Source organism: Archocentrus centrarchus, chromosome 2 (genome assembly GCF_007364275.1).
Source record: "Archocentrus centrarchus isolate MPI-CPG fArcCen1 chromosome 2, fArcCen1, whole genome shotgun sequence".
NCBI lineage: Eukaryota > Metazoa > Chordata > Actinopteri > Cichliformes > Cichlidae > Archocentrus > Archocentrus centrarchus.
In genome coordinates this window covers 13,612,157-13,635,505 of record NC_044347.1, presented here as the reverse complement: position 1 = coordinate 13,635,505, position 23,349 = coordinate 13,612,157, and the positions used below count along the sequence as shown (strand labels likewise).

The 23,349-nt window shown below is 41.2% G+C and overlaps 1 protein-coding gene across 1 annotated transcript in view; it reads right to left on the bottom strand.

The window, feature by feature from the left end:
- Positions 1-2,004: 2,004 nt before the first annotated feature.
- Positions 2,005-23,349, bottom strand: part of col5a2b (collagen, type V, alpha 2b) — a 35,926-nt gene continuing 14,581 nt past the window's right edge. The window contains exons 8-54 of the mRNA XM_030749047.1: positions 23,104-23,196; positions 22,926-23,000; positions 22,791-22,835; positions 22,635-22,688; positions 22,491-22,544; positions 22,365-22,418; positions 22,174-22,227; positions 22,037-22,090; positions 20,217-20,261; positions 20,083-20,136; positions 19,949-19,993; positions 16,730-16,783; positions 16,447-16,545; positions 15,033-15,077; positions 14,853-14,951; positions 14,702-14,755; positions 14,483-14,590; positions 14,340-14,393; positions 14,158-14,256; positions 13,309-13,362; positions 13,113-13,211; positions 12,925-12,978; positions 12,758-12,811; positions 12,617-12,670; positions 12,266-12,319; positions 12,100-12,144; positions 10,009-10,107; positions 9,796-9,903; positions 9,568-9,621; positions 8,990-9,043; positions 8,723-8,776; positions 8,551-8,604; positions 8,323-8,430; positions 7,113-7,166; positions 6,986-7,039; positions 6,689-6,850; positions 6,504-6,611; positions 6,272-6,379; positions 5,514-5,567; positions 5,312-5,419; positions 4,287-4,448; positions 4,107-4,160; positions 3,918-4,025; positions 3,405-3,759; positions 3,124-3,314; positions 2,790-3,035; positions 2,005-2,714 (exon numbers count right to left, since the gene is read on the bottom strand). Of these exons, the coding sequence (XP_030604907.1) occupies positions 2,568-2,714; positions 2,790-3,035; positions 3,124-3,314; positions 3,405-3,759; positions 3,918-4,025; positions 4,107-4,160; positions 4,287-4,448; positions 5,312-5,419; positions 5,514-5,567; positions 6,272-6,379; positions 6,504-6,611; positions 6,689-6,850; positions 6,986-7,039; positions 7,113-7,166; positions 8,323-8,430; positions 8,551-8,604; positions 8,723-8,776; positions 8,990-9,043; positions 9,568-9,621; positions 9,796-9,903; positions 10,009-10,107; positions 12,100-12,144; positions 12,266-12,319; positions 12,617-12,670; positions 12,758-12,811; positions 12,925-12,978; positions 13,113-13,211; positions 13,309-13,362; positions 14,158-14,256; positions 14,340-14,393; positions 14,483-14,590; positions 14,702-14,755; positions 14,853-14,951; positions 15,033-15,077; positions 16,447-16,545; positions 16,730-16,783; positions 19,949-19,993; positions 20,083-20,136; positions 20,217-20,261; positions 22,037-22,090; positions 22,174-22,227; positions 22,365-22,418; positions 22,491-22,544; positions 22,635-22,688; positions 22,791-22,835; positions 22,926-23,000; positions 23,104-23,196 (4,095 nt within the window). The 3' untranslated portion in view covers positions 2,005-2,567. The remainder of the gene's footprint in view (positions 2,715-2,789; positions 3,036-3,123; positions 3,315-3,404; positions 3,760-3,917; positions 4,026-4,106; positions 4,161-4,286; positions 4,449-5,311; positions 5,420-5,513; positions 5,568-6,271; positions 6,380-6,503; positions 6,612-6,688; positions 6,851-6,985; positions 7,040-7,112; positions 7,167-8,322; positions 8,431-8,550; positions 8,605-8,722; positions 8,777-8,989; positions 9,044-9,567; positions 9,622-9,795; positions 9,904-10,008; positions 10,108-12,099; positions 12,145-12,265; positions 12,320-12,616; positions 12,671-12,757; positions 12,812-12,924; positions 12,979-13,112; positions 13,212-13,308; positions 13,363-14,157; positions 14,257-14,339; positions 14,394-14,482; positions 14,591-14,701; positions 14,756-14,852; positions 14,952-15,032; positions 15,078-16,446; positions 16,546-16,729; positions 16,784-19,948; positions 19,994-20,082; positions 20,137-20,216; positions 20,262-22,036; positions 22,091-22,173; positions 22,228-22,364; positions 22,419-22,490; positions 22,545-22,634; positions 22,689-22,790; positions 22,836-22,925; positions 23,001-23,103; positions 23,197-23,349) is intronic.

The window sequence follows — 23,349 nt, the reverse complement described above, 5'->3', positions numbered from 1 at the left end:
GGAAGGGACTAAGATGACTAACGCCTCAGTCACACAGGCCTAGAGACCGGTTGGCAACTGCCTAGCAACTGCAGGTGACTAGCCAAAAATGTTTATTCACCTGCTGGTTGGAGGCTGCTAGCTGAGGTGCACGGTGCTGTGCTGAAAACCTTGCAATGGTTTTGGTTGGTCGCAGATTGCCATGGTCATAGTTTGTATGGAAGATACCAACTTGTCTGCAAACACTTGTCAACTACTTGCTAAGCGGTTGTGCAACTGTAAAGAGTGTGACGCAAACCAGAATCAGACTGGTCTCCTTCAAGGTAAAAGTTGAAAAGGTGAATGTGTTTTGGAATGTGTTGGTTTCATTGTTTCTGCAGTACGGCGTTCAAAGGTGCAACTTTTACTCCATTTCCAGTTTGTGTCACACTTTTTCAAGTTTCACTGCCACTCTGCGAATAGTTAGCAGGCCTTCCATGCAAACTAGGGGTGACTGTGGCAATGTGCTAAGAGACAAAACAATTACAAGGAGGTTTCTGGTGCAGCACCCCCACTGCAACCAGTTTTACCCAATGACAGCCAGCAACCTTCAAAAACCAGTCAGGGAATGCACATTTTTTCTTACCAACTGGAGTTTGCCGTCAAGGGGTGGGGGGTGCTGACTGTGTGACCTAAGGGAGTAAAGTGGAGGATGTGTCGGTCACATGGTCAGAAATGCATAGACTACATGCAGACCAAATGTGCTTACATGCACAGTACGACCCCAAAGGCCAGTTGTGAGCCAGAAAAAAATCCCCATCACAGATAATTTATTTTACTGAGTTTACACCAATGCGGTTTACACATTCACCTGACAAGCAAAAAATCCCTGGTTTGATTCTGGAAGGAATCTTTCGGGCTGTACTAGGAAGCGCATCTGTCATAATAAAAAAAATTTGCTAATTTTTTGCTGAATAAGCAAGCAGCTGAAAGTAGCTTTTTTTCTTTTTTTTTTAAAGACATTTCAAATCTGTTTCACCCCCATGTATTAGCATGGCTTTAGACTCCATGTAAACCATGTAAACTAAATTAAGGTAAAACCCACCAGTGACAGCAACACAGCAACACAGCATAGCCATTCTTGATATTCTAACAAAAGCAGTAAATTGCAGGTAAATATGATGCTTATGTATTTTAAGAATATGTATATAAAAAAAACACAAGCTATAAGCTCATTATAAGAGTTAATATGCTCTCGATGGCCTTAAAAATGGCCATGGTGAATGAATAACATTAAGTTATGTCTTATATCTGTAAAGCAGTGAGAAACTCAGCTATTAATAAATTATCCCAATGGAATTTTACTTGCAGACAAAAGTGCATTAAAGGTGCTCAGTGGAAAAACTCAAGCTGCTTTCACTGAAAAAGTTCTTTCAAAGTGCAATAAACTGAAGGAAACACATGCACTCCTGGAGTTATTCAGCCACACTTGTCAATCTGGTTCTGAAAATCTTTCCACGCTTCAAATGAAAATAGCAGGGTCCGGCTAAAAATGACCACCTCGACAGATGTGCAGCGAGCTCGGGCAGCAGGAAACAAAGAGAGTGTCACGTCTTTCATCGAGCGAGGAGAGGAGAGGTCGACCCAGAAACATGTGCTGCCTGAACTTTGGCTTTTTCTTCCTGTAAGAACGCCTTCCCTCTCCCTCTCACTCCAGCTCTCTTTTATTCTTTTCATTGGAAATGGAGCCAAAAAGCATGCAGCCAGATCATTTTTTTATATATATACTTCAATAACTTAACACTAATGCAGGGTCTATAAAACAAAAATCATGAGGATTGATCTCTCCCAGCCACTTGGGATGTCTGGTGAAAGCTCTCAGCTGCTAGAATATAAAACACTGCCTCCCTCTAGCGGTGAGACGGTTATTTGTGCACATTTTTGAAGAAACTGAGGTGGGCGCAGAGCCTCTTTTTAACTCTTCTGACTTTGGTTTGAGGAGGAGCAGAGTCAGTCCAAAGAAAGACATTTTATTCAACATCCATATTCAACAATAAACAAATAATTTGTCATTTACAGTCATTCGTTGCATTTACAGTCATTTTAAAAAGGAGATACAAATGGTTTCTGCTATATGAGTTCCTGCACAGAACTTAATAATTTAGGTTCAAGCATAATTTTCAATTAATATCAATAACTACTGTCAACTCTTTCTCTGTCCTGGCCTCTGGATGTGCATGTACTGAAAAAAAAAGCCATAAAAATGAAAAGGTTTGAATGCTTTTATTCACTGTAAACCTTCACTCCTTACGTTAACTCTGCTGTAAAGACTTTTGCACAGTTCATGCAAGGTTACAATCCATCTAAACTGCACTTTGCTCCGTTCCCTGTGGAGAACCTGAGCTCTAAACTGAATTTATCGACGAGGTGAATAAGTTATATCCTAGCAGTTGTGCAGCTCTCATATGCTGTGCTTCAACAGCCTCCGTGAAACATCCTTGACTCTCGGAGAAAGAGAAGCCCCCCCCCCTATAATTCCTGATGATGATGATGATGTTACTCCTGCGAAAAGAGCTGTTTGAGTCACTCCTGTGTTGGGGATTTTTGTTTTATGAGAAGCACACAGGGCCGATGTCCAGGCCAAACTCCTGATCGGCCTTTCCGACATCCATGGGGGCCAAGTCCACGATAGGCAGCCTGGCTGAAGTTTGAGTCCTGTACTCGATCACTGTCCGGCCCCACTCTCCGTTTGATATCTGAGGAGAACGGCAGAAACATCAGCTCACATGTTTTCCAATAAAATAAATCTCGGTATTTTATTGAGGACTCACCGAGCAGCCGTCCTCGATGACGGTGTATCGCAGCCGGGTGGTGCCTTGTGCTCTCAGGTCTTGGCCGTTGAAGCCTCTGAGGATCAGCGCTTTTTTCAGATTCCCATTCGTCTTCTCGTCCTTGTAAGCCACGCTGTTCTTGCAGTGGTAGGTGATGTTCTGGTGCGACTCTTTGGACAAAAGCTGCAGCAGCTTCAGCTGAACCGCCACCGCGTTTGGCTGTTCCTCCTTGTTCCCGTAGTGGAACTGAAATCAGACGTCATGTAACAAAACCCAGTGATTTTCAAGCATCCACACTACACATGCTAGTGCTAAATAAATGTCTGCTTCTTACTCTGGTGCCGCTGTTCATGTCAGCTCCAAACCAGATGGGTTTGTTGTCACTGGGACTGGATTTTGTCCACCAGACTTTGCGGGGAATGTTTGGTGGATTGGCAGAGATGCAGGTTTCACCAGTTTCCATATTGCAGAAGACCCTGATGGCATCTTTTACGCTTCCTTGGTTTGGATCAATCCAGTACTGACCTGTATGAGAAACACAAGCAGCATGACTGAAACAGTAGAAGAGTAAGGATCTAATTATCAGTAAAAGGTAAAAGAAGAGAAGCTGCTGACCGCTGGTTTTCTGCGGGTAGCACTGCTTGATGTCTTGGCAGGTTTTCGCCGGGTTCATCTTGCTGCCGTCGGGACTGCGGAGGTTCTGCAGATTTCCGCTGAGGCTCTTCAGCGTGGCGTGGATGCCGGAGTCTGCCCGCAGGGTGGCTGAGTTCTTATTGGGAAGGGCTTCATCTTTGTTGAATTCTGGAGGTGGGGGAGGATCTGCGGCTACAGCATCCTCGATGAATTCCACATCGTCAGGAATGCCTTGCTCATCGTAATCGACCAGGCCAGCAAAGAGGTCTTCTGCAAGGGAGGTGGGAGGCCCTGGGGGTCCTGGGTGACCAGGGGGTCCAGGTTCTCCAGGTGGGCCCTGATAAAGAAAAGATCTGTTACTAGGAGTACTGAGTGAACTTTCTACTTATCAACAAATAAAGCTATTTTTAATCCACGGGATGATTCACTATGACTCTGTAACTCCTCTTTTACTGATACGTAAAGCTTACGACGTGAATAATGAGGGTCTTTCACCTGTTCTCCTAAGTCTCCACCGCTACCTCTGCTTCCAGGAGGACCCATAGCTCCAGGGTGGCCAATATTTCCTTCCTTTCCTGGAGGGCCGACCACTCCAGGAGGCCCCTGTGTGAGACAAAAAGATTTACATGTTGACAGGAAGGGATATTATGTTCAGGTTTTTATGTGATTTTGATTTTCACCTACCCTTGGTCCACTTGGTCCAACGATCCCTATAGCTCCTGCATCTCCTGTGGCACCCTAAAGCACAAGTAATTACATTTAATCTTTTGATGTCTTGTTTCTCTGAAGTAACTTTTATATTTGGCATAGATCAAGAATCTGCTGTTTCAAATACACAGAAGCCTCTGAAGCTTCTTTACTTACAGCTGTTCCTGGCAGGCCTTGGAGCCCGGTGAATCCTCTGTGTCCTTTCTGACCCCTCTCTCCCTGATCTCCAACAGCTCCTTTATCCCCTTGTGGTCCTTGAGGGCCCACTTTACCTCGTATTCCAGGTTGTCCCTGAGGTCCGAGGGGGCCTCTTTCACCCTAAAGTAAAAAAAGATTTAAACAATTGTGATTTAAAGATGTATTATTTGCACTTGGATTTTTGCTGCTGCTGAATTATATCTATTGCTTGCTGCTAAAAAAAAATTAGAGGTAAATAAGTCAGCTGAAGAAGCTGAAGGGCTATAGCAAGTTATTTACAGAGAGTAAAAGAAATAATAGGCTTTTATTTTGATAATCTGGAAAGGGGTAGACTGTCAATGTCAGAGTCTGGGATTGTTTGTCTAACACTGTGACCATGAGTTCACCAGGGAGTTACTTTTCAAATCTGTTTTTGTTGTTGTTGTTGTTCCAAATGTTAAAAAAAAAGGTCACAGGAACAAAAGGAAAAGAAGTACTTTCTGCTTTTCTCCAAAATTCAAAAAAGATCACGGGCGTCTATTTGGCAATCAGACGGCACTCCTGTCATTCAAATGCCAGCAGATCAAAGAGTAGAGGTCTGATAGCTCTCAGAAAGACACTGATTGAAAGAAGACAAGTTTTCCTACTTTTCAGTGACAGAATGATGACCACGGAGTAAAAAAATATGAGTTCAGTGGCAGATTAGAAATAAAATTTTCAGAAGAATTTTTTTGGTTCTCCCACTCTGTCAGTTAGTCCACTCTAGTTCAGAGCATTCCTCCCACTGAAATTAATGAAATTTTTTCCATCTTTAAATATTCAGGAACAGTATTAAATAGCTCAGTGAAAAATAATAGAAAGGGTCATGGAAACGAAAGTGTTGCCTTTGTGCTTGAACAGCATTTATATGACGAATGGTGTGGGACTATTTAGGTGTCAAACTCTTGTTTACCCCTGGTAGAATTATTCCACCAGCTGCATTTAGTTTTGTTTATTAAACTCACCTTTTCACCACTTTGTCCTGGACTGCCTGTTATTCCCACTGGACCCTCAGTACCTGGAGACCCTATACCACCAGCCAGACCCTCTGAGCCAGGATTGCCCCTGTCGCCCTACAAAAACAACCCAAAGATTAGACCACAACAAGCATCTAAAACAAGTACACAGCTTTAACAAACTTACAGTATACTATGCATGTCATCTTACCCTTTCTCCAACTAGACCGTCCTTACCAGGAGGTCCCTCTGCTCCAGCAATACCCTGAATAAACACACATGGTGATATTAGAAACTTGAGATCTGAGTTTATTTTTAAAAACTGTTCTCAGATGATCAGAGGAAGGTGTAAAAAAAACAGGAATTGTAATATAAAAGGCTGAATCATCTACAAAGAATCAAACGCCACTATGAAGTCCAGTTTTTTAGTCATATATGCTTATTACTAAGGACAGATTTCATATGCTGTTGTTGCCAATGACCACAAACCTGAAGGTCAGCATGACTGGCAGGTTATGATTCCAGCTGCGACATCAACAGAAATGGTAAATGGAATGGTTCTTATCCAGCACTTTTCTACTCTACCTGAGCACCTTATACAACATGTCTCAATCACTCAAGCAGTTTTTTTGCTACACTTAAGTGCTTTCTTTTTACCATTCACACTCCAATGAACACATTGGAGAAAAATCTAGGGTTCAGTATCCTGCCCAAGGAAACTTTGGCATACAGACTGGAGCAGGCAGGGATTGAACCACCAACCTTCCAACTAGTAGAGGACCTGCTCTACCTCCTGAGCTACAGCCACCCCGAGACATGGCAGAACTGTCATTTTAACATATGTTTAATAAATTGCTGAATACAAAACCAGTCAAAAAGTCTGCTTTTGACCTAAAAAGCAGACTTTTTAGATAAAAGCTATGGAATAGCCTCAAGTTTTATTTATACAGCTCCATCTCAAGGACAAACCTCGGGGCCGGGGTCTCCTCTTGGCCCAGTGGCTCCTGGCAAACCAACACCCCCAGGAGGACCTTTGCTGCTCTGAGGTCCAGGAGCTCCTGGTTTTCCTGGTGGACCCTGAGGCACAAATAAACACAAACTTCCTTACCTAAATCTAAAATCAATAACAGCAGTGCTGAGGTGTGGAATGTCTTTATGAGGCTAACAATGAACAGGAAACCTTATCAGCAGGAGTACTTACAGCGGGGCCCGGCAGTCCCACCAAGCCTCTCTCTCCTCTGACTCCCGCTTGACCAACAATTCCTCGCTGCCCCGCGGCGCCAGCAGGTCCTGGAGGCCCATCAGGACCCTGACAGAAAAGAACAAGAGCTGATAAGCAGCTGAAACATCTCTAAATTTGGATGACAAACATAAAGTTCATCTTACAGAAGGACCATCCTCTCCAGATTCTCCTTTCTCTCCAGGGCTGCCTGGTGGACCTGGAGGTCCTTGCTCGCCTTGACGTCCCTGAGCTCCATTCTCTCCTCGAATACCGGAAGGACCCTGTTTTCCTTGGAGACCTATAGGACCGTCTGCTCCAACAGCACCCTGAATTATAAACATGGCAGTGAGTGAAAACTGCCTGTTTTTGTACTTGTACTGGATTATTTCTGGTTCTTTTACTCTATTTTGGCACCATTATTTATCAACTTTAACTTCAGGCCTGTTTTATAAGGAACTCACAAGAGGGCCAGGTGGGCCGACTCCTCCAGGCAATCCAGGAAAACCAGGAGAGCCCTGTGGGAAGGAAACAAGATTTAGAAGGGGAATGATGACTGTTGCGGAGCCTTGGTTGGGTCAAAATACTCACTGTTGGACCCTTTGTTCCTCTGCCACCTTTCAACCCAGTCACACCAACAGGTCCCTAGAAACACAGGAGAGAATAATGCTTCATCCATGTCAAACAAACAAACAAAAAAAAACTATTGCCAGCATTGGCAAAGTTGTAAATGGTCCTTTTATATGGTCCCATCTTTGAAATGAAAGATGCATGTCTTTCATTTTCTGAATTAACACTTGTTTTTGAAGCCTAAGAATAGATGCTTTTTCCTCTTCTTTTTCTTCTTTCCTTTAGGTGTCACCACAGCCAATCATCTGCCTTCATCTCACCCTCCATCCAGCATCCTCCTCTGCCACATGCAACCCTCAGCATGTCCTCCTTCACTGCATCCATGGTTCTTCTCTGTGGTCTTCCTCTTTTTCTCCTGCCTGGCAGCTCCATCTTCACCTCTTCTGTGCACTGTCTGTTGCTTTTGGATAATTGATTAGATGCTCTGAACACTTCTTTCAGTGTGCTTGCTCTGAAAACGTCTTTTTTTTTTATTCTTTGCTAATTTCTCAAACAAATACATCTGTCCACTGTTAAATTCTTGCATAATGTCATGTGCACATTGCTTGAAAGTTGTCCACCATATTGGATGTAACACAGCCACCGGTCGCAAGGTATTCTCCAGCAGGGTGGCGAGTGTTTCATGGAGGGTGCTGGTTGCAAAAAACCTTATAATAAACCTTATAATAATTTGGTTGTTAGCAAGTTGCCACACTTGCCTGGAAGACGCCAACTTGTCTGTAATCACTCGCCAATTTGAAAAAGTGCAAACCAGAAACAAAGAACATTCACCTTCAGAGTAAAAGCTGTGCTTCTCTGTTGAAGATGTAATGTTCTCATTTCCAGTTTGTCACACTCTTCCTTTTCTTATTTTCACTACTGCTAAGCAATTACTTGATGAGTGTTTGTAGAGAAGTTGCCTTCCTTGCAAGCTACCGGCAACTGTGGCAATCTGCTAGCTACTGAAGGAATCATAAGGAGGTTTTCAGCCCAGCACCCTCTTTGCAACCAATTTTACATTGCAACTACCCAAAACCATTTGCCAGCCAGATGGAGGATGCACATTTTTCCCTCTCGATGGATGGTTGAAAGGTTCTTTAAGTATGTAAATCATTCTGCTTCACAGAAACTGTAACCCATATTCTTTAGGGACCATTTACCTTTTTATGGATTAAAACATTTGAGAGTGTACCTGCTCTCCTGGTTTTCCAGCCGTCCCCTGTGGTCCAGGTGATCCTCCTTCTCCTTTCAGACCTGGCTCACCTGTTTCACCTTTGACCCCAGGCTGACCATCAGGACCCTGGGAAAGAAAACAAAACAACAACTGGAAATTAGCCTCTCTTCAGTTAACTTTAATTTTAGCTCTTTATCTGTTTATTCTTCGGTGGCTTTGGGGTCACCACTGTTAGAAGCCACTTACAGAAGGTCCAGGGAAGCCAGCAGCACCAGTGGGACCAGGTTCACCAGTAGATCCCTGTCAACATGGTCACACACACAAATACACACAATCAAGAATAAATTCAAGCATGGAAATAAAAACTCTGATATTGATTCAAATAAATGTAACATGTTAAATAAGACATTCTGCTGACAGCTATTCCTCTTGATCCTCTGCGTCCTGTTGGTCCCGGTGGGCCGGTTTCACCCTGAAATAAAATATTCAATGTTTATTAATAAAACACATATCCAGCAGTCATTCAACTGGGCTTATTTTCATGGCAGACATACAAAGCCCCTAAAGCCCTGTAAGATGATATTTTTTTTATCTGATGTGCACCAGTTATCTTGCAGACTTTGGCAAAATAATAAAAACCTGAACAAACATATTTCCAGGTTTAAAAGCAGGCTTTTATGCGTACCTTCTCCCCGTTTGGTCCACTGGGACCAGCAGGTCCAACAGGACCAGGAAGCCCCTGTGGTAATGAAGTGAGAAAATATGTTAGACATATATTATACAAGCACAACTCATCTGCTTCCACGGTCCATGTCATATGCAATTCTACAATTTATATATTATCTTTTATTTTGGTTAACGTTGCAGTGCTTCTATTCTGAAGGTCAAGCTTGCTTACAGGTTTTGCTGTGCCCCCTTTTGTTTGAGTAAGTTCTTAAGCCACAGCTGCAAGCAAGTAGTGAGCACTAATTCCCCTTTGCACTGCCATCAGTGAGGGTTTTTTTTTTTAGCTTTGTCTTGTATGCATTTGCGTTAGCAGACTGTGATTTCACATGTTGTTTTTCACATTAACAGTCTTCCTTTTGTCAGTGCTGTGTGTTTAGTTTTCACAGTGGATTTGGAGAGAACGCTTGAAATAAAATGAGGAGAAACAAAACCACTTGTGCCAGTTGTTTCAGCACTTCGAGGAAATATTTTCCTACAATTTTTTTTTTCATGTGCAGTATAATTTGTTTCTCAGCCATCAGGATCATGATGACTCACCCTCGCACCATCAGCTCCTGCCTTGCCTTCGGGTCCTTTCTCTCCTGTAGAACCCTGTTAGAAGACATAAAGTTCACTTAGTGGTTTCCTACATTTCCCACAAGTAGTTTTGATGATCCCAAGTGGATCGAGTTCTCAGAGCACCTTACATTTTGATCCACTTACAGTCATGCTAGTGGAGAAACTGCTGTATTTTTATGGTGTAATGAAGGGTATTCTTTAACTTACAGCATCTCCCTTTGGACCTGAAGGTCCCGGTATGCCTCTTTCACCCGGCATCCCCTGAAGTCCTGGACCTCCTGGCTCTCCACCAGCACCCTTTGGTCCAGGGCTACCCTAAAATGTACAAAGTAATCAGTAAGGTTTGTTATAAGTAGCATATTACATGTAACAAATCTTTTGATCAGGTTTGAGCATCAGTATTTTTTTTGGCTACGATACCTTTGGCCCATCTAGTCCAGGTGTACCTGGGCTACCTTTGGGTCCCTGCAGCCCATTGGGTCCAATTTCACCTCTTTCTCCTGGAGAGCCTCTTTCTCCCTGTAGGAACAACCAGAAGATAAGAATATACATCTATTCCTTATTGCAGGGGTGCCAAACATAAGGCCTGGGGGCCAGAATTGGCCTGGCAAAGACTCAGATCCAGCCACTGGAAAGCTTTGTGGGCATAAATTATAGAAAAGTGTATTTTCATACGTTGTACAGCTTTTCCTGCTGATAAAGACTTCCCCCATGGCCATTCATACTACACTTAATCATTAGTTATTATAAATCTCTGGCTCTCTTCCACAGCATGTCTTTTGTCCTGTCTCTCTCCCCTCAGCCCCACCCAGTCATGGCAGATGACTGTCCCTCCCTGAGCCTGGTTCTGCTGGAGGTTTCTTCCTGTTAAAAGGGAGTTTTTCCTTCCCACAGTGTTTGCTCATAGGGGGTCGTTTTGACCATTGGGTTTTCTCTGTACCTATTGTAGGGTCTTTACTTTACAATACAAAGTGCCTTGAGGCGACTGTTTGCTGTCATTCGGTGCAGTATAAATAAAATTGAATTCAATTGAAATTAAGTAACAGATAAACAGTTCCTGTTTTTTTACAATCAACTACAGAATTTTTTTTATCTATCGATGCAGAAACAAAATTTGACACATTTATTTCTTACAATTTCAGTCATGATAACAGATTTCTTTCATTTACTAAAGCAACATTTCTCTATCATATAGAAAAACTGAGACGCACTGTTGAAATTGCACTTCTTTTTCTTTTATTAAGATATCTCAGGGATTGAATGTGTAGTTAAACTTCTTTACATGAACAGAAGGGGGAGTTTCACTAATTAGGCCCACTTAAGATCAAAGTGGACTGTACATGGCCCTTGATGTAAAAGTTTGACATTCCCTTATTGCATTCAATAACAAAATATAAATGTAAGGTGAGCAGCAACTTCTGAGGCTAAAAAATGAAGAAAAAAGAAATTGCTGCTCCACGAATGGCCTCTAGAGACTGCCCCCCAAAGTGAGTCAATGCCTTTAGAGTCCCATGTTAAAATACTCAACTCTACAGCAGAAAAAAACATGTTTACAAATCAACCAAAGCAAAAAATTTCAGAAAAAATATGTTGGAAAAATGTTTTTTACAGTTTTTCTGATGGAAAAACTGTAAAAAAAAAAAAAACATTATAAAAATGTAAAAAACAGTTCAGCCAGGAATGGCTGGGGGTAGAACCTGGCCAGTCCACCAGCGAAATTTGCCCTCTCAGTGATGCTGATGACTTTTCCGTCTTTAGCCTGACATAACAATTCTGTGTGGATTGTGATTGATAAAAGTTTTTTGGTAAACCTAGTAGAGTTTTTTTTTAATTAGAAGTTTCATCAGCATCATTTCTAAACTACAATAAGAATGGATAACTTTGGATAGCTTGGAGATAATAACTTAAAATAAGCAAAGGTAGGTAGTAAATGAAATCTATGTTTTGCATGTTAATCTAGAAGTTTTGATATTTTAGGAAACATCAAAAAGTTTAAAAAAATGAACATTTTGAATTTTAGCTAGGTTTTTGCACATATAATAATAAAAGATGCATTTTAAAAATTTTATTTACATTAGGATAGATGCCCTATGTGGTAAGATCCTTTGAGAATGGCTCCAAAATCAAATAATACTAAAGGACTTCCGACTCTGGTTTCATAATTTTTATGTAAACCTAAATATTTTGGTCTTAATAAGAAACTGAACTACACGGGAGCAGTCTTCTTTTTCTGACCTATCTTTAATTCTTAACAGGTCTTACAGTTGGAAAGAACTTCAACTAAAAAGAGAATCAAGTTCAGCAATTATCAGAGGATCAAACTTAATCAATGAAAACACAATAGGATAAACATAATGTTCCGCTTTTGTGATGATCAGAGCTGTAAGCTCAACATTTGGGTGGGTTTTTCAAACTGAACTTTGATGATCTGAAGTTTCATAGCTACTCATGTAAGACAATTTATTTAAAGACTGAATGATGGAAAAGTGGAAACTGGACTAATGAACTTACTCTTGGGCCTGTAGCACCAACATCACCAATCTCTCCAGCAAGGCCCTTTAAAAAACACAAACAAAAAAAACCAATTAAGTGGGTTTTACATGATTGGAGCAGTAATCTCTGCACAATTTATATTATGTCAGTTAACTTTAACATATAATATAACCATGTGTCCTACCTTATCACCTGGTTTTCCTGACTCTCCAGGGGGGCCTGGTGTTCCAGGTAAACCCTAAAAAAAAATATCCCAGAACACATAATTGTTAATAATCCAAACAACAGTAGAATCTCAATTTATTATTATGCTGGAGTCACGCTTTACTTTCAGCTTTGCAATCAGCCAGATGAAGGTTAATTTAAATTGTACATATGTAAATAAATGGGTATTTTTGACTATCATCCTGGACAAATCTCCTTTGATAAAGTGGTGACCTGGTTGAATAAATAAGTATAAATAAGTTGAATAAGTAATTAAAAGTGTGAGGCAGTTTGAGCTCCAGTAATAGGAGCAAAATGGGATGTAGAGTACCTGGAAGCCGTGCACTCCCTGAGGTCCCTGCTCTCCTCTCTTTCCTGCAGGACCCTGCAGGACAAACAAATACATTATAGTAAAAACATAATAGTTTACATCATTAATAATGAAATAATCTCAACTGAGCCGGATGCTTACAGCTGGCCCAGTTGAACCGGCAGCACCTCTCTCACCATCTTTTCCATTTGGTCCCTAGAGGACAGTGAAGGACAGTGTTTTTCAGTATATTTGCACTTGAGATGAAAAAACTTAAGTCCCAGTAGGAAGTATGAGTTATATTTGTATTATGTGTAGATATAACTTGCCCTTTGACCTGGAGCTCCTGGACTTCCAGCCTCGCCAATCTTTCCAGCATCACCCTAAACCACCCCCAAAAAACCCAACAGGTACCAGTGATCAACAAATTTTGTCTTAATCTGGAGCTTTTTGGGACTTATTTGCATGCACAGCCTAAAAACAGCTTTACTCTAATCTCACACTCATTCATACTGACTGAGAAGCCCTTTGGCCCCGGCAGGCCCATCGATCCAGCTGGGCCTCTGTTTCCAGTGGGACCAGCTGGGCCTTGTTTGCCGTCGTCTCCAGCTGATCCCTGAAAAGACAGAAACACATTTACTGCTAAGCATACATGTAGAAGTCTGCTTGAGTTATCAATAAAGTGGTGATATTAATTGTATTTATTTGCATACCAATGGTCCTTGCTTCCCCTCTGCTCCCTGGGCGCCAATAAGTCCCGTGAGACCCTGTGAAGTAATACACACAAGTCCCATGAGTTAGTTTTAGGTAGGTTTTATCTGATTTGAGGTTTGTTTACTCCAGTTTCTGTTGTGTTTTAGGGGAAACGTGGTTTAAACAAATGCTGAAACAGTGCAAACACACTCACCGAGGTGTAGAGTAACTTGAAAAAATGTGAAATGAAGACCATTTGCCTTCGAAGTACTGTAAGAGTTATTTCAATGGATCTTTCTTTTAATTTGAAGGAGAGTGGTCTTTTCACAGTTTGACAACCACCTAGAGAGTAGTTAGCTGACTGTCTGCAAACAGTCAGTAGTTAGCCATAAACTACTCTGACTGTTTGCAGACATTCTCTGATTGCAAACAGTCAATGTCTTCCATGCAAACTACAAGCAACTACAGCAACCTGCTAACAGCCAAAACAATTGCAAGTAGGTTTTTGGTGCACCACTGTTTACATCTTGAAAACAATTTCACCTTGTGACTGCCAGCAACCTCCAGCAACCATTTGCCAACTGGACAGGAAATGCACATTTTCCCCTGTGACTGGAGGTTTCTGGGTACTCACTGATTGGCTTCTAAGCCTTCGTGATCTTGGCATTTGCAATCAGTTTTATAGCAACAACCCTCAACCTGCAGCAACCACTTGCCAACTGGTTGAGGAATACTTGTTTCCCCTCGCAACCAGTGGTTGCGAGCCTGTGTGACAGTGACCAAAGGTTAACCATAGCCTACAGATGTAGTTATTTTTAAAGGTAACAAACATTCTAGTCAAGGTAATGAAGCATAATATGTGACTTTACCCGAGCTCCTGTTAAACCTGGCTCTCCATTGCGTCCTGGATCTCCTGATAAACCTTTGGCACCAAGAGATCCTTGCAGCCCTCTCTCACCCTGGGCCCCCTGTTCAGCAAAAATAGAAAAATTTAGAATCACAGACACAAATATGACAAAACTGATACTGAATTATAGTCATGAATACCCACCTTTGGGCCTGGTAAACCATCTGCACCAGGGAAACCTCTGTTTCCTGGTGCTCCCTGTAACAAAGAAAAAGAACACTTCAGTCTATCTTGTTCGCAGATTGGAGTTATTTTCATAGGACTGTGAAAATCCATGGTGGACTCACTGTCTCTCCTGTGGGTCCTGGAGGCCCAATGGATCCAGCATCACCTCGGGGTCCACGCTTTCCATCTTCTCCCATGGGGCCTAAAGGACCTGGTACACCATGGTCACCCTAACATAAATCCATACCCACTGAGTCAATTGACAAATGAATCACTTAACCACTGAAAGAACAGTAAAGATGAACTTTAGGGTTTTTATTTTAGGATGGTTTTGGTCTTACTCGCTCTCCTTTCATTCCAGGTTCTCCTTTAAATCCAGGAGCTCCAACATCACCCTGTAGAAGAAGACGAGATTTTAAAGCAGATACTTAAAGACAGAGAAATGAATACTCACATAACAGGGTCAGAGTAAATGAAAATGAGAGCTCATACTAATTGGCCTTTTGGTCCTGTAGCTCCTGTTGATCCCTGGGGGCCGGGAGGACCAGATGGACCAACCAAACCAGGTGGACCCTGGATACCAGCTATACCCTGAAAAGAAGAAAGCAGCAATAGATTAAATTTAAAAAACTGGTTAGAAGCTGGTTAAAGTGTTTCATCACAATCACTTACTGTAGAGCCACGAGCACCTGGAGTTCCATCCTGTCCTGGTGCACCCTGTTTGAAAACCAGATATTAACTAGGGATGATGGTAGTGTAAGGCCTAGTGCATTCCAGCAGAATGGGTTTATATCTACACTGCCTGGCCAAAAAAGAAGTTGCCACCAAAAAAAAAAAGTTCACACACTAATATTTTGTTGGACCGCCTTTAGCTTTGATTACGGCATGTATTCGCTGTGGCATTGTTTCCATAAGCTTCTGCAATTTCACAAAATTTATTTACATCCGGTGTTGCATTAATTTTTCACCAAGATCTTGCAGTGATGATGGCAGATTCTGACCACTGCGCAAAGCCTTCTCCAACACATCCCAAAGATTCTCAATGGGGTTGAGGTCTGGACTCTGTGGTGGCCAATCCATGTGTGAAAATGATGTCTCATGCTTCCAGAACCACTCTTTCACAATTTGAGCCTGATGAATCCTGGCATTGTCATCTTGGAATATGCCCGTGCCATCAGGGAAGAAAAAATCCATTGATGGAATAACATGGTCATTCAGTATATTCAGGTAGTCAGCTGACCTCATTCTTTGAGCACATAATGTTGCTGAGCCTAGACCTGACCAACTGCAGCAACCCCAGATCATAGCACTGCCCCCACAGGCTTGTACAGTAGGCACTGGGCATGCTGGGTGCATCACTTCACCTGCCTCTCTTCTTACCCTGATGCGCCCATCACTCTGGAACAGGGTATATCTGGACTCATCAGACCACATGACCTTCCATTGCTCCAGAGTCCAATCTTTATGCTCCCTAGCAAATTCATGTCTTTTTTTTCCGGTTAGCCTCATAGATTAGTGGATTTCTTAAGGCTACACAGCTGTTCAGTCCCAATCCCTTAAGTTCCCTTCGCATTGTGCGTGCGGAAATGCTCTTACTTTCACTATTAAACATAGCCCTGAGTGCTACTGTTGTTTTTCTTCAATTTGATTTCACCAAACGTTTAAGTGATCGCCAATCATGATCATTTGGGATTTTTTTCCGGCCACATTTCTTCATTGAAGACGATGGGTCCCCACTATCCTTCCAGTTTTTGATAAAGCGTTGGACAGTTCTTAACCCAATTTTAGTAGTTTCTGCAATATCCTTAGATGTTTTCTCTGCTTGATGCATGCCAGTGATTTGACCCTTCTCAAGCATACTGGCATCTTTTCCAGGACCACGTGATGTGTCTTTCAATATGGTTGTTTAAGAAATGAGAAGCAACTCATTGCACCAGTTGGGGTTAAATAAATTGTTATCAGCTGAAAGATAATCGCCCATGTAGTAATTATCCAATAGGAGACTCTTACCTATTTGCTTAGTTAAATCCAGGTGGTGACTTTTTTTTGGCCAGGCAGTGTATTTAGAATGATAAAATCACAGCACCTGCTGTCCGATGGGTCCAGGTGGCCCAGCACGTCCAGCGTCACCCCTCGGTCCCTGCTGTCCTGCACTTCCTCTTACCCCTGTTGGTCCTGCTTCACCCTACACCAGCAGGCACATTCAAGTCATATTAAAAGGACTTCTCAGGCAAATTTAATGACTTTAAAATCTTCATCACTTATATACAGATTAAACTGTGTCTAAGAATTATCTAGACTTCAAATGAGACTCATAATTTGGCATGATTATCACACATCCGTACAATTCAAGCGTCAGACAATCTCACCTTCATTCCTGGGTTACCAGGAAATCCTGGAATACCGGGGATTCCTATTGGACCCTGTGGTTGAAGGAAAGTTTGTTCAGTACTCACGAAAAATTAAATTTCATGTTTTGTTCGACAGTATGGGTAAACAGTGCTTCAAAAAAAACCCAAAACAAATTATTTGGATAATTAGATCAACTAGAGGATATGCTGCAGGTGTCATGGGTTTTCTTTAAGGTGTGTTTTCGATTTTTGTTTAATATTTTTGTGTTTTGGTTACTGTTTGTTTTGCATTGTTGTTCTAGAGCTTGAGGTTTTTATTTTTCGTCATGCCAATCACACCAGGGAAAAAAAGTGGTTGGAGACCACAGCTTAACCAAAATTATTATAATTGTGTACAATTAACTTGCAGTTTTGTTGCCTTTGAAATGGTTGCATCGACAATGAGGTCCAGGTCTGCGACCACTCACCACTGCCATTTTCAAAGCAACTTTGGTGGATCAAGATGGTGATAAAATGGCAATAACAAGGAATCAGTCTGCTGTCAGTTTGTCAATGAAATTTCCAATTCACATTCACTGCTTAGATTAAGAATCCAGGTGGTAAACTCAATTTCCAGTTCTAGATAGGCTGATCGAAGCAAGCTCAATCAACTCCGACCTTCCAAGATTCACCATGAAAACGGGTAAATAACTAGCAGAGCTTCCATTTTAATCCAGTGGACTGAGAACGTGTGGGCCATGATATTTATCTTAAAAAGAAACAAAAAAGAAAAACATGCCTCAACTTAATTTTTCCCAAACATGCAGCTGGAAGTCGACCAGATTTTACCTTTGATTTTTATGCCTAATTATTCAGGCTCTGTCCAAGCATATATGTGCATTTTGGTAAAAGTAGCTTTTTCCATCTGTTCTGGCCTTTTGTCCACATGTAAACAAGGGTTTAGCTCACTGAAAACGGAGCTTTTTAAAATTTTGGTTTCTGTGTTTATGTGTGGACAAGGAAAACTGAGATTTTTGCCCTGCAACATCAGAGTGCACGCTGAAAAGTGTTTGTTGGCTTCTGATTGGCTAACATTTCTATACAATTAGGGTTATGTCGCCACCTGTTGCTTTGCGTTTACTTTGCTTTGTGTTTTAGGTTACGTTTACACGTACGTGGATATTTTTTTAAGACAGGGATTTTTCCAGGTTCTTTACATCCACATGAAAACATGAAAAACCATCTCAAGCCCTGTCAAGAGCAAGCCAAAGCAACAGGTGGTGATATAACCTTAGCCATGAAGAAATGTTGATCAGTCAAAACCCCGCAACAAGCATGATGCACAGTCAAACACGGAGTTTAAGACACACACCTTTGAATATGCAAGGCAAAGATCTCAGTTTTCCTTGTCTAAATATAAACCGTGTGGACGAAAGGCCAAAATATACACCAAAAAAATTACATTGCCAAAATACCCATGTGCATGAGGACATTTATTATATTAATGTTAGTGTTAATGTGGATGGAGACATTTTTCAAAAAATACTGTAAGCTGACATGGACAAAATAAAATGACTGAAGATAAAAATGTGGAGAAACAGATAAAACACAGTTCACACAGACCTATGATATTCACCCCAGTAAGACTGATTTAGGTGATTTTCAGGGAACTAACAATCAGAGTCTCTGCAGACTCACTGCATTTAATAAATAAAACTGTATTTAATCCCATTTTATAATCTTAAAGCTAGTTTAGCCTCATTTTTCACTTAAACTGTCACCATATCTCTAACAAGATCCCAACTGTGTCAGACATTTTTCCATCAGTGTGGCCAATTACAATATGACAACTATTATTAGCCATCATCAGCAGATTTAAGAAAAAAAATATTTAGATTTAAGTATATCTAAATTTAACTTTCTGGCTTTGATTTGAACATTTATATTTAACACTTTGCTGTAGATGTAAATATCATTGCTGGAAATGTGGTAAAAAATTATTACAGTTTACAATGGGAGCACCTAGTCAAAGAGTTGATTTCATTTCATTTATTGATTGCTGCAGGAAGGAAGCTTGGGCATAAGTTCAATAAGGAAGATCTGTAATCACTCACCTGCCTACTTTCCCAGATGTTTGGCTGCTAATCTATTCTTTACATCGCTTTCCCACACTGCCAAACTTCATCTTTCAGCCTCTGCTCAGTGCATGTTAAATATCACTGTTCATCCGTCATTCTCCCTTTCAGACTCATTCGTGCAACCCACGTCCTCCCAATCTCTGCAACACAAGTCTCTCGGAGCTCCTTCCAAGCCTCCATGTTTGCCTTCACCACCACAAGTGTCTAGAGTCCTGCCGTAATTCCTATCTCCACTGAGATTTCGTTCTGCTATGATGGGCCATCGGAATCTAATCCCCAAATAGCTTAATTGTATTCCTTATCAATAAATCATGTTCAGTTCCTTCTAATGATCTCTCCTTACTGAAATTGTTTCAGTGCAAGGAACTGACTGGACAAGGATCTGACATTAATGTCCACAAATGTTATAATAAAGAAGTAGCTTGCAGATTTTATTCGGTGCTCATAATAAATCCATAATGTCCAGCTACCAGGTGAAGTTCAGAGTAACTGATTCCAAATTTCTAAATTTCACAGTTTTAGTCCCTTAAAACTTCCTGGAACAGCCGTCGAGGTTCATGTTTAGGTTTTATGGAGTTTTGTTGCATGTTTGGGTTGTTTTACTGTTCTAGTTTGTTGGTTTTTGAATTCTTACTTTTTTGCTGAGTTATTTCTTGTTTCCCTCTCTTCCTCCCTCTGTCTTGTCTGGTATAAATATGGTATAATTTGGTATAAAGTCTTCATGTGTGAGAGTGGGTTTAGCTCACGTTTTGTTAAGCTGTTCTGCCTCATCCTGTATAGACAATGTTTTTTTCTGCTAAAAGTATTAAATAACTGAAAACTAATCTTTTATGATCAGCGACATCCAGTTTTTTGTCCTGTATGATTGATAAATTGATTAATCAAAACATACAAATTAAAGATATCAATGTGCTTTTAAAACATGGTGGAGATTTTTCTCTTTTTTCTGACATGCTATACACCAAAACAAGTAGCCTTTTAAAGGAATAAAACTATATTTTTACGTTTAAATAATCTCAGGATCAATTAGACTCTTAGTCAGGATCTGAACAGAGTTGTTTTTGTCTTCCCTCGGTGTAGTAAGAAGGTTGGAAAAATTAGATGTAACCTCAGTTCTTACCAGAGGACCTGGTTTACCAACATGGCCGGGCGTGCCACGTTTACCCTAGGAGAAAAACAGAGAAATTACTTTAATCTGGAAACATTTCTTTACATTTTTTGTCCTTTTTCATGGCTTAATTATTCATCTCATACCACAGCACCGGTCGATCCAGCTCTGCCTCTTTCTCCCTGCATCCCGGGTGGCCCCTGAAATGAAAGATGGGTTCAGTATCTTTGCAGCAGACAAAGATTCTGTTGGTCATTTTTAACTGTGTTTTTTTACTTACCAGTGGACCAGGAGCTCCCATTCCACCAGGAGTACCAGATGCACCCTGGGAAGCACAGAAACAGTGCAGTTATGTACAGATAAAAGAAGTTTTAATGAAAAAATCATTGGAACATCATGTGGATTTGTAGTGCAGCAGATGTCGCTTAAAGAACCTTTCAAATGTGGCCACAAATGCCATCATTTCTGTGCGTGTCCCTCATTTGACGTTACTTTGAAAAGTCCCACATTCAACATTTTTAATTTGTCCAAGATGACTGTCATTTCCAGATTACCCCAGAACTTCAAACACTGGATCAAATTTAGATTTTTTACTCTTAAGAACTTCAGACTTTCTTAGTCTCATTTTCAAACTAGAACATGAGATTGATGCAATTTTTATGACAATGCATGGATACTGAAAGGACTTTAAAGCCACTCTGTGTTTGATAGATACACACTTGATAGCTATGACCCTTCAGCTAAACTATTTTAAAAAAAGAATCATCATAGTATAGCACAAAGTAAGTTAAACTAAAGGATATCAATCAGTCCACTTAGGATTCATAAACCATTGTGATCCATTTCAGCTGTTTTGGTGCAAATCAAAGTGACAACAGGTGCACTGGAGAGGCAACAAGACAACCACCACAACAGGAATTGTTTAGCAGAAGGTGACCACAGACGATTGCTCTCCCCTTAATCATACTGACCAATTTTTCTACAGTTCTGCTTTTTGCTAGTGTCCTTGTCACTGCTGGTAGAACAAGATGGTACCTGCAGCCCATTCAGGTTGCACAGATAGCCCAGCTCCTCCAGGATGGAACATCCATCCAAGAAGGTTTGTTGTGTCTCTCAGTACAGTCTCAAGACTTTGGAGGAGATACAATAGATGGGCTGTTACATGAGGAGAGCTAGACAGGATTATAGAAATGTATCAACATCAAATAGTAGCATCAGTATCTGTCCCTTTGTGCGAAGAGAAACAGGAGGAGCAGAACCTGGCACAATGACCTCCAGCGGGTTACTCAAGTACATGTTTCTGAGCAAACATGTCAGAAACAGACTCCATGAGGAAGGCAGTAGGTCAAATATCCTTCAGTGGGACCTGTGCTCATTGTCGCTCCCTTCATAGATCAGAGACAGGTTCACACTGAGCATTAGTGGACCTGGAGATGCTGTGGCAAATGTTATACTTCCTGCAACAACATCACTGAAGAGAGCAGGGCACCAGCTGTTGATCTGTCAGTTCTTCTGTTCTCAGACAAATGCCAATCAAGCTGCACAATGATTCATAATGGTTTATGATAACTCGACAGACTGACATCTGTGAAGTTTAACCCTAAATTTACACAACCATTTGTGGCAACAATTACTGTAATAACCCTATGTTGTGAAGCACAATTTCTCAGCTTTCAGAAACTGTTCAAATTTTTCTGATAGGACAAATGCGCAATTACAGTAATTCAAAGTGCGTTTGATGAGACGTCTCAGCAGTTATACGCTTGCCGTTAACTGGTTGTTCATGACAAGTAAGGGCAGGTAACAGGTGCATCAGCAGTGATTACCTGCTGTTAAAGGGTCAACTGACTTTGTTCTAAAGTTTCACAATGCAGAGTACAAATCCAGTGGGCTATGTCCATCTTTTATACTGTCTGTGCACCGTATAGCAAATTCAACAGGGAGGTAAACCCAGCACTGCTTTCTGAGATCGAAACATACCAAATATAACAAACTCTGAGTCTTTTGTTACATTAAATTGTCTTTTTAGGATTGAATATTATTCCTTTAAGACTGCAACTGTAGTTCCTACTATTCCCTCTAGAAGTGAGAGTTTGCTACCTTTGCTCCAAGTGCTCCGGACTCGCCTCTTGGTCCAACAAGTCCACCATGACCCTGTTGTAGAGGTTTAAATTCACAAACTAGTCAGTTCTTGATGTTCCACACATGAAAAATAATCATAGAAAGTGAGGACTTACTTTCTGGCCTTTGAGTCCAGGATGACCTGGAAGTCCTGGAAATCCTCTTGCACCCTATTTTCAAAAAAGTAACCACATCATTCCTGATTGTGTTTCTCTCACTCCCACTCTCAGGTTAGATTAGGCTATATGCATCACTATTATCATGGCAATACAAGGATTAAATATTTTTGGGTATGATGCCTGGTTACCGCTGATCCTGGATATCCTGGTTCTCCCGTTGCACCTGCAGGTCCAGGTAGTCCCTTCAGAAAGACATCAGAGCGGTTACTAAATAATTACTGATAAAAGAAATCTATATTTATTACACGACTCACATCAGGTCCAGGTTTTCCTGGTGGTCCATCAGGTCCTCGATGACCTGGCTCCCCCTGCAGACACACACATAGTCACATTTACAATTCCCTCTTCAACAGGTCAAGCACCATTGGCATGAATCCAAGATGAAGAAATGATCGTACCATCGGTCCTGGATCTCCAGCTTCTCCAGGAATTCCTTGACCACCAGTAGGACCCTGAACAGGAATATCAAAGATTTTTAGCCCAATTTCTGATGTCAAATCCTACAAGTAAAATAAAAATTTGGCCCTAAAAATTGGTCAGAAGCAAAGACTCACTGGTGATCCAGTCGGCCCTGGAAGTCCTCGTGGTCCTGCTTCACCCTGAAATAACATTTGATTATGCACTGCAGTGTAAATTGCACAAGCTTCCAGCCTTTGCATATGTAAAATATACAGTTTAAAAGCACTCACTGTTGCTCCTGTTAACATCCCAGAAGGACCTGATTTATCACTGAAACCCGAAGCCATCTGTGACACCAGGTTGCCCTTTTAGGAAGAGATTGATCAAAAATGATTGTTTCGCAAATAATTTTTTTGTTTCTTGTGAAATTTGCATGAACTAATTAAAAGGATTTGGAGAACAGCTCACCCCAGGGGGCATGGGATGCCCAGGTGGTCCTGGTTCTCCTGGATTTCCTGGTATCCCGGGCTCACCATCAAACCCCGGAGGCCCCGGGAAACCCTGCAATTTGGATGATGAGACACTGTTAATGAGTGACACAGAGAAAGAACTGATCAGTTATATGAGTAGAGGTTTGATTCTGATTTCTTTTTTCTTTTTCTGATTTTATTACAGTTTTCCACATGAATAATCAGTAAATATCAAAGAGAAGGC